The sequence below is a fragment of the Halichondria panicea genome, chromosome 7, assembly GCF_963675165.1.
Source record: "Halichondria panicea chromosome 7, odHalPani1.1, whole genome shotgun sequence".
Lineage (NCBI taxonomy): Eukaryota > Metazoa > Porifera > Demospongiae > Suberitida > Halichondriidae > Halichondria > Halichondria panicea.
Window position 1 is genome coordinate 1,060,950 of NC_087383.1, and position 9,396 is coordinate 1,070,345.

The window sequence follows — 9,396 nt, forward strand, 5'->3', positions numbered from 1 at the left end:
ACCCAAATGTTATCTGTTTGTCCCAATTGCAACGTGCCTTTCAGCTCTTGGATATCGCAGCTCTTGTATACAGGAGTTTCTGTAAATGTGTGTGTTTATACTTCCGGCAATTTACTCTTGTAGGGGAGATCTTCAAGCAAGAAACTTAGCCTTTGCCTGCATTCTATACTGACTGTCGAACTGGTAGGATCCTCAATGGCTAATTATAACAAGAAAACCCTATAGGACACATTCTGTACGTTGATACAGTTACTGCTCTATACGATACGGTAACCGTATAGTGATGGTGTCGTGTGGATAACACTATCAAGTATAGGTATTTCATGCAACGTGCTTTTTAGTTCTTCTATACAGGATATCGGGAGGTTCTGTAAATTATTGTGTGTGTTTATATAATTATGTCAGTGTATGTGTGATCCTTCCAGCAATTTACTTGTATACTCTTGTAGGGGGATCTACAGACGTGACACAAGGAACCCTGTGCACTTATAATACATAGCTAACTCAATATACTGACTGGAGGATCCTACTATCTCAATGGCTACCAAGAAACCCTATATACATTCTGTAAGTTCCTTTACTGTTACAGTGTGGATCTGAGAAGTGTGTTGTCTGTTTGTCCCCACCAGCAACTATAAATATTATATATATATATAGGTTCTGTGTTTATATAATTATGTCATTGTATGTGGATCCTATATACTTGTCAACTCTTGTATTATATAGGGGGGATTTTCAGTCGTGAAACACAAGGAGGAACCCTGTGCATTTGTAGCTGACTGCTTTCTACTACTGACTGCTTAACTGGATCCTATCTCAATGGCTACTAAGTTTTAACTTCGTAAGTTAATAATTATTATTATAATCCTTTACAGTTTCAGTTAATATTCATCCAATAGGGATGATGTTGTATTGGATCTAATCTATGCTGCATATAACACTATATCAAATCAAGTAAGTATTTATACATTTTATCTGTTTGTTTATCTGTTTGTTCACATGTCTTGTATACTATGAAGGAGATATGTATATTTATACTTCGGTGTGCAAGTGCATAATTATAGACTGCTACAGCTGCGTTTTCATTCGTGGATTTGCAAAAATAATATTGCTTGCATATATATATACGTATAGGGGATGTGCGCTTGTGTGTCAATGGATAGTCGGTCATAATTACGATCTATGTATAAATTATTATTAATCTAAATACTTGCCTTTTGTCACTCATGTTTTGTTTTTTTACAATGCAGGTAACAAAAGCGCCCTAAAAAGATACTGGTTTAGTGAAACAGGACACAAGTAAGTTAATATATATGGTGTTGTTGCATTGTATACGTTTTCGTGAATTTGTCAAAGTCAGCTCAGCTTTTTAGTTATGTTATGACAGGAGGTGGTCCAGGCTCCTTAAGACATGGAGGAGTGAAACTGAGGGAACTTACAGCTGTCTGAGGGAGACTCTCAACAAGTACAGCGTCTTCACTGGGAGAAACCCTCTGGTGAGTGGAATTCATATCTCGAATATAGTTCATTCATGTGTATAAGTATGTCTATGTACATTATTTGGTCCCCTGCATGCAGGGCCTAGCGGGTGTGGCTCACAGCGAGGTTGATCTCTCTGTATTCCCAGAACCTCCTGCTATACAGATGATACAGGTTTGTATGTTTGCAATTACAAGTTGTGACCTCATGGTTCATCACCACATGCAGGAGAAGACTTGCTACCACTAGAAAAAGTAAAGAATGCAGTCATTGCAATCACTGCTGACTGGTACAGTCTGGCAATACAGCTGGATATCGACTACAAAACTAGAAAGGTAGGAAATCTCATCTAAATGCTTGCATGTATTTTTTGTAACTCATGTTTTGTTTTTTATAACGCAGGTAACAAAAGCGCCCTAAAAAGATACTAGTTTAGTGAAACAGGACATGCACAAGTACGTTAATATATATGGTGTTGTTGCATTGTATACGTTTTCGTGAATTTGTCAAGGTCAGCTCAGCTTTTTAGTTATTTGCTTTTCAAAGTTGTGATCGTATGTTGGTCGCCATGTTCTGTGGCAAACAATAATATTATTACATAATTTTATAGTCGCACAAAATTAAAATGTTTACGTATTTGACATGCAGAATCAAGTACAACTGAATACTCGTAGAGATGAAGTCTTGGTGATGAATAAACACAAAACAATATACCCGTGAAGAAAACAGAAATGAAGTCCTTGTGATGAAGAAACAGAACAGACAATATACTCCTGAAATGAAGTTCTTGTGATGAAGAAACAGAACAGGCAATATACTCCTAAAGAAAACAGAAATGCAAAGTCCTTGTGATGAAGAAACAGCAGAACTGAGAAACAGAACAAACATGTATGACATTGTAGAATAGTTTACTTTTATTATTCTTTTTATACAATTTTGGCCTGTTTTTGGCAGTGTGCAATTCACACCAGTACTGAAATAGCACACTAATTTAGGTGTGACCCTCACACCGTTAATAATCTAGCACACCAATTTAAGTGTGACAGTCACACCAATTGTAGTGTGACGTGCACACCAAAATTTTGGTGTGCACGTCACACCAAAACTGGTGTGTGTATTGGGACAAATATGGCACACCAACGTTTTTAGAGTGAATGCCTTTGTTTGTGGTGTAAACTGTATACAGTAACGTTGCTAATACAACTGATAACGTAATCATAACTACAATGTACTTGTTTCTATACAGCTGGCTGGAGAAATGGCTAAATTCAGTGGAGGTTATGATAACGATTTTGTAGATCAACCCCCCAAATCTTTGGAGTGTTCGATATGCCTTTTGACGCTACGAAATCCCATGGTCATCAGTTGCTGTGGTAACCACTATTGTGAAGCTTGCATTGGTCAAATCACTAACAACAGAAAGCCTTGTCCTCTTTGCAATTCTCCAGACTTCACGACGTTTCTCCACAAGGGTGTGGCCCGAGAGGTGAATGCCCTGAGGGTGTATTGTCCCAAGAAGGCCCAGGGCTGTGACTGGCAAGGGGAGCTAGGACAAGTGGACCGCCATCTCAACCCCACGGCTAACTCTAGGGGATGTGGCTTTGTCATGGTTGAGTGCAAGTACAAGTGCGGGGGATTGTTCGAGCGACGAGTGATTGCTTCTCATGAGACTGACGATTGTGCTAATCGACTAATTGAATTGCAGGTAGCTTTCTTGCTAGAAGATTAGAGATGCTAGCTACAGAGAATAGAGACATTAAGACAAAAGTGACAGTACTCGATGCTGAGGTTTCAACACTCAAAGCCGAAAACATATCATTGAAACAGCAAATAGAAGCTGGGGCACTACAGCAATTACCTCCTTTCTACTTTACTGTGCAAAACTATGAGCAGTGCAAGGAGGAAAACCATGTAATAATGAGCCCACCATTCTATTCTTATCCTAGAGGGTACAAAATGTGCTTACAAATACACCTAAACGGATACAGGACTGGAGTGAAAAAACATTTGACATTGTTTGTTAGCATAATGATGGGGGAGTTCGATGACACGCTTCAGTGGCCATTCACAGGAAGAGTCACCATAGATATGTACAGCAACAAGTCAAAGCAATGGACTGAAATAAAAGTGGTTGATTTCAAACAATCTCCACTTGAGAGGAAACGTGACCGTTTAACAAGTGGTAATTCTGGGTATTATCAATTTCTTCCACAAGACAAAGTTGCATCAGAGTACATGATCAAGGATGAAACTTATAGTCATGTCTGTTTTCGAGTAAGTCGTGTGGAACTAGATTGAATGTGTGTATACATATACCGATAAATGTGAACTGTCATAGACTATTAACAAGATTATGTTATTTTATGTACTCTTATAATTGATATTTATAATTGCCTCACAATAAGCCAGAGTGGGGTGGAGTGCCATTCTCTGCACTCCAACCACATTCCTCCTCATCAACTGACAACTACAGGGGGACAAGAAGTACAATTCGGTATGTATGTCAATGCACGTTGCGTCAGCTATGTTTGGTGAACATTTTTCATGAGATTGCTAACTCCGAAAAATTAAAACAGCCATAACTTTAGTAACGTTGATCCAATGTAAATGATTTTTTAGACAATTTTGCGCTCTAAGGTATAGTTACTATAACTAGTTAAAAATTAATTTTATCGCGCTCACTGCAGGCAGATAGCTCCCACCACAACAGCATATCTACTACAAAAGGGGGGTGTGAGCATTTAGAAAGTCGCATGTGAAGTACTGGTACATATTGCCTAAGGTCATGTGATCATACAGACTAACCCTTCTCACCAGACTTGAGCTCTGGCCAGTCTGTGAGTGTGTGATAGATGTGGCCGAGGGGTGGGTGAAGATGGACAGGGAGAGGAAGACGGAGTTTTGTGGCTTCTTTATACGATCGGACTGGAACATAAAAAGTCCTCCTTCTGAATCGGCATGCTCAGACTGTGTGTGTGTGTGGGTTATGTCAAAGACATTGAGAAGGGCCATGTGATGGGGGTAATCATAACGTACATTTAAAAATCTCCTAAAAGAAGTTGCTCATTCGCCATAAGATATTTTCTTGGCTATAAGTTTTGTAACTTTGGGAGGCTGTCTTGAAGCCAGAAATCAGTGACTCTTATTGTGTGTAATCTGTAATCACTTTGGGGATATTCCATGATTGATTTCGTCGATTCTTCTCTCGTGCTTGAGAAAGAATACCCTTGCTGTATATTAAAGAGTGCTCATTGAAGCTAGGATCCGGCATGAGATCACTAATCTCAACCATTTTTCGCCATAGCCACGTGAATTTCAGCTTTCAATTGTAGAACGCTTGGACTGCATGAGCACTTGCAAACTGCAACTAAATACAGGGCTGGTATAGGTAAACAATATAACTTTCAGGGATATCTTACAAGTACATTTCCTCTCTATAGTGCAGATAATGATAACATGGTTAACGATAACATGGTGACATGCACTTCAAGTTAATTTTAATTAATATTATAGATCAAAGGCTAGTGCATGCATCTGTCTGTAATTAGAAGGCAACTTGAATTGACCAAAAACATAGAGAAATGTACATTTTGAATCCAAACTCACTCAGACATAATAATGGGCACAGAACGTATTATACAGAACACAAACACACACAAAATCATAACACTACAGTTTGACATTTCACACTACCGTCTGCACCACAAGAGTACAATCTACCCCCAGGCAATATTCCCAGGTCGGTTACGCCTCCTTCCGTCTGTCGGAAGAGTCTGGACTTGGCGTGGAGGCCTGGGTACGAGGCGAGCTCCTCAAATGAATTGCTGTCCAGAACCTGTGAAGGATGCAAATGGTAAAGAGGCATAACTTTAGCTATATTATACTGAACCTGCACAGGTGACACTTATGGTAAAGAGGGGATTATACTGTATCTTGACTGTATGTACGTCGTAGGGAAGGTTGAAAATTCATCAAAGAGGCTTCACAGTAATTTTATGCATAGGAAAGCCAGTGAAAAAGTCAACAGATGGGCCAATTGGGGGGGGGGGGGATTTGGTATAGGAATGGTTCACTGCACACAATGCATATATTGATTTTATTTGGTAGTCAATCTAAGTATAGCTTTAAACACAGTCCAAATGTGCCATTAAATTACCTCTAGGCTCTAATTGCAAACAGTGCATACTAAATACAGCCGTAGAGTATATAATTGATGTAACAGTATACATGCATACCCACACACACATCAAACATGCAGCTACTGAATATTTAGGTTTTGATTTCGGACGATCCTAACTCAAGTTATGGCCTCTCAAAGTTAGCTACCAAAACATGCCTACCCACACACAATTTTTCCCCACACAAATTAATGATACTTCTTGTATACCCTAAAACGCACACCTTGATGTCCCCATCAGCAGAGCCAGTGGCAATAAAGCCATCGATATCGTCCACGATGATCCTGTTGACAGCGGAGCTATGAACAGTCAGACTCTGTAACAGACACATTTGCCAAAGGTCGAATATGAGCACTTCTCCTCGTCTGTCACCACAAAACAGCCGCTGTTTGGCTTGCGAGTAACCAAGGGAAACCACACCGGATTCATGACACACAAACTCTATGGGAGGGAGAGTACACAGGAATGAAAGTGAGAGATATACGTAAAAAGGATTGGCAACAATTTTAATTTATGAATGGAGATGGTGGGTGATGGCAGCTGTACATAATTATATGTACCTTTCACAACACTTGACTTTGTCGGTAAAAGCGTGTCCCACAAGAAAACATGTCTGAATGATGAGAAATACACAAAATGGTCTAACACAGCTGAACCATGCACCCACTCATAAATAGTGGTACTGTGTACTCTATGACTCAGCTAGATATAATAGTAGTATTTTGGACACAGAAGTTAGCAGCCCATTCAAGCAGAGAGAAACTGGCATATCAGCAAATGGAGGTATGTATATAGAGACAAGGGTATGCAGTGATCACCTGTTGTCGCTGCCGTCCCCGCAGGTTGCTATGAAACTGGAGGAGCCGAGGAACAGAAAGTCACTGAGATGCTTCATACCAGAGTAGAGAGAGTGGTAGGGCTTGCGGGCAGCTGTGTGTATCCCTTGCCATAGCGACAACTTGCCACTGTTGTCAGTCACTCCATACTGTGGGGGTACATGGTACATGAACAGCATGAAATAAATTAGCTAGAGGAGGATACTTCTATAAGCCACAGATATGAATACCCAACTGAAGCCTAATGTCAATCCATGAATAATAATTATAAGAGGGCATTGAATATATTGAATGAATAAGAGGGCATACAATTCCTAGCTAGGAAGGTATACACAACAAAAGCTCCAGTTTTACAGTACACACTAAAAATAAAGTGATTGAAATTCGTTTCCCTCTGGAGTGAATCTTATCATAGTGACCCCAGAGCCGGGGGAATCTGGGTGGAGACTGGCCGAGGGTTACCAAACTCCCACATCACCATGGAGCCATCCATACAGCCAGTTAGATCTGAGCAGATGTGGGGGCCCCGCGGAATATTATTATAACAATGGGATTGTTGAGGTTGATACCAAATAAGGAGATATGTCATGAATGTAGTTAAGCCTAAGGACACACATAGATGTGGTTTGAGAAAAATTTAAGGGCTGTTGTCATTATTATAAAGACAAACAAAATCCTGTGTCAGGTAAGCTTGTGTTTGGTGTATATTTGCTGATAATAGCTACAAATAACAATGCTTGTTTCTACAGCTGGCTGGAGAAATGGCTAAATTCAGTGGAGGTTACGACTATGAGTTTGTAGATCAGCCCCCCAAATCTTTGGAGTGTTCGATATGCCTTTTGACGCTACGAAACCCCATGGTCATCAGTTGCTGTGGTAACCACTTTTGTGACCCTTGCATTGGTCGAGTCAAGAGTAACAGAAATCCTTGTCCTCTCTGCAATTCTCCAGACTTCACAACGTTTCTCCACAAGGGTGTGGCCCGAGAGGTGAATGCCCTGAGGGTGTATTGTCCCAAGAAGGTCCAGGACTGTGACTGGCAAGGGGAGCTAGGACAAGTGGACCACCACCTCAACCCCACGGCTAACTCAAGGGGGTGTGGCTTTGTCATGGTTGAGTGCAAGTACAAGTGCGGGGGAAAGTTTGAGCGACGAATCATTGATTATCATGAGGCTGACGATTGTGCTAAGCGACCAATCGAAATGCAGATGGCTTTTTTTGCTAGAAAATTAGAGATGCTAGCTACCGAGAACAGGGCTGAAGTATCAGCACTTAAAGCTGAGAATGCGTCACTGAAACAGCAAATAGAAGCTCGACCACTACCACCAGTACCGCCTTTTTACTTTACCCTGTATAACTATCAGCGGTGCAAGGAGGAAAACAGAGCAATAATGAGCCCACCCTTCTATTCTCATGCTAAAGGTACAAAATGTGCTTACAAATATTCCCAAATGGATCCAAAACTGGAGCGAATACACACTTGTCATTGTTTGCTGTAATAATGAGAGGCGAGTTCGATGACACGCTTCAGTGGCCGTTCACAGGAAGAGTCACCATAGATATGTACAGATTTAAGTTAGAGCAATGGACTCAAATACAAGTACTCGATTTCAAGGAAAGTCCAGTTAATTATACGAAGGACAGTTCTTCAAACGGTGGTTACGGGTATTCTACTTTTTTTCCACAAGACCAAGTTGCAGCAGAGTACATATTCAAGGAAGAAAGTTATACATTTGTTCGCTTTCGAGTAAATCGTGTGGAACTAGTTTGAATGTGTGTATTTTATTATAGATCTAATACGTGAACTGTCATAGACTATAATTGACTCACAATAAGCCAGAGTGGGGTGGGGGGCCATTCTCCGCACTTCAACCACGTTCTTCCTCGTGACTGCAGGGGACAATTCAATAAGTGTGAATCATAATTATCACAGCAACACCTCCATTACTGAATTCATGTGATCACACAGACTAATCCTCAGGCTCACCAGACTTGAGCTCTGGCCAGTCTGTGAGTCCTCCATGTGTGATGGATGTAGCCGAGGGGTGGGTAGGTGGACAGGGATAGACGACCCGAGAGGAAGGCGGAGCTTTGTGGCTTCCTCACACAATTGGACTGGATCATCACAAAGTTCTCCTTCTGAAACGGCATGCTGACTGTGTGTGTGGGGGAGAAGAGGTCATGTGATGTGAAGTCAAATAACGACATTGAGAAGGGCCATGCATGTGATGGGGGTAATCATAACGTACGTATAAATCTCCTAAAAGAATGCTCATTCGTATAAATCTCCTAAAAGAATGCTCATTCGCCATAACATATTTTCTTGGCTATATTTCTTGGCTCCAAGTAACTCGGGAGGCTGTCTTGAAGGAAGCCAGTCCAGCATTACCCAGGAATCATTTCAGGGATATCCACGATTGATTTCGTCAATTCTTCTCTCAACTGAGAAAAGATACGCTTAATTGCTAGAGTGCTCATTGAAGCTATTGTAGGAGCCGGCATGAGATCACTAAATCTCGACCATTTTTGCCATAGCCACGTAATTTCAGTTTCCAATTGTATAGAATGCTTGGACTGAGCACTTGCAAGCTGCAACTATAGGTGCATGCAACTGCAGGCTGTTTAAAACAGGGCTGGTATATATAGGTAACAATGGTATAAATACAATAACTTTCAGGGATTCCTCTCTAGTGTATATAGATAGTGATAACAGTAGTGACATGGATTTCAAGAACAGTCTCTTATTATAGATCAAGGGCTAGTGCATGTACAGCTGGTCCCTTTACAGTGGTGGTAATTAGAAGGCAACCAAAAACACTGAGCTGTTTAAAACAGGGCTGAATGAGACTAACCATGCATGCATGCTTAAGAGTGGCCTCCTTCACTTCCCTAGCGGGAAGTGC

At 40.8% G+C, this 9,396-nt stretch overlaps 4 protein-coding genes across 5 annotated transcripts in view; 3 read left to right on the top strand and 1 right to left on the bottom strand.

Moving 5' to 3' along the window:
• The window catches only part of LOC135338265 (DNA polymerase subunit gamma-1-like), an 89,366-nt gene that overhangs the window by 40,407 nt on the left and 39,563 nt on the right, over positions 1-9,396 (top strand). The gene's annotated exons all lie outside the window — the stretch shown is intronic.
• On the top strand, positions 1,245-3,208 carry LOC135338935 (TNF receptor-associated factor 4-like). The gene is made up of 3 exons (XM_064535030.1): positions 1,245-1,250; positions 1,579-1,653; positions 2,726-3,208. Exons 1-3 carry the CDS (start codon positions 1,245-1,247, stop codon positions 3,206-3,208), a joined length of 564 nt encoding a protein of 187 aa, XP_064391100.1.
• Positions 5,036-8,692, bottom strand: LOC135338264 (dmX-like protein 2). 2 transcript variants are annotated; one of them, XM_064534330.1, is made up of 6 exons: positions 8,481-8,692; positions 8,324-8,383; positions 6,476-6,642; positions 6,218-6,270; positions 5,881-6,098; positions 5,036-5,314 (listed from the first exon to the last, which is right to left on the bottom strand). In XM_064534330.1, the coding sequence occupies exons 1-6, from the start codon at positions 8,514-8,516 to the stop codon at positions 5,141-5,143; spliced, it is 708 nt and encodes a 235-aa protein (XP_064390400.1). In that variant the 5' UTR covers positions 8,517-8,692; the 3' UTR covers positions 5,036-5,140. The 2 variants fall into 2 exon arrangements, with proteins under 2 accessions (XP_064390400.1, XP_064390401.1); XM_064534331.1 differs by lacking the exon at positions 8,481-8,692 and adding an exon at positions 6,894-7,000 and having other exon boundaries at positions 6,476-6,650; positions 8,324-8,340.
• On the top strand, positions 7,029-8,294 carry LOC135338256 (TNF receptor-associated factor 4-like). The gene is made up of 2 exons (XM_064534315.1): positions 7,029-7,178; positions 7,243-8,294. Exons 1-2 carry the CDS (start codon positions 7,113-7,115, stop codon positions 7,990-7,992), a joined length of 816 nt encoding a protein of 271 aa, XP_064390385.1. The 5' UTR covers positions 7,029-7,112; the 3' UTR covers positions 7,993-8,294.

What these genes read in the sequence shown, in the direction of transcription:
- LOC135338264 (XM_064534330.1), bottom strand. Translation starts at nt 8,516, where the DNA reads ATGGAGGACTCACAGACTGGCCAGAGCTCAAGTCTG. An exon ending in CCACCCCACTCTGGCTTATT is followed by an intron (nt 6,643 to 8,323) that starts GTGAGTCAATTA and finishes GTACCCCCACAG; the next exon opens with TATGGAGTGACTGACAACAG. An exon ending in GGGGACGGCAGCGACAACAG is followed by an intron (nt 6,271 to 6,475) that starts GTGATCACTGCA and finishes CTCATCATTCAG; the next exon opens with ACATGTTTTCTTGTGGGACA.
- LOC135338256 (XM_064534315.1), top strand. Translation starts at nt 7,113, where the DNA reads ATGTGGTTTGAGAAAAATTTAAGGGCTGTTGTCATTATTATAAAGACA. An exon ending in CAAACAAAATCCTGTGTCAG is followed by an intron (nt 7,179 to 7,242) that starts GTAAGCTTGTGT and finishes TTGTTTCTACAG; the next exon opens with CTGGCTGGAGAAATGGCTAA.
- LOC135338935 (XM_064535030.1), top strand. An exon ending in CTGCTATACAGATGATACAG is followed by an intron (nt 1,654 to 2,725) that starts GTTTGTATGTTT and finishes GTTTCTATACAG; the next exon opens with CTGGCTGGAGAAATGGCTAA.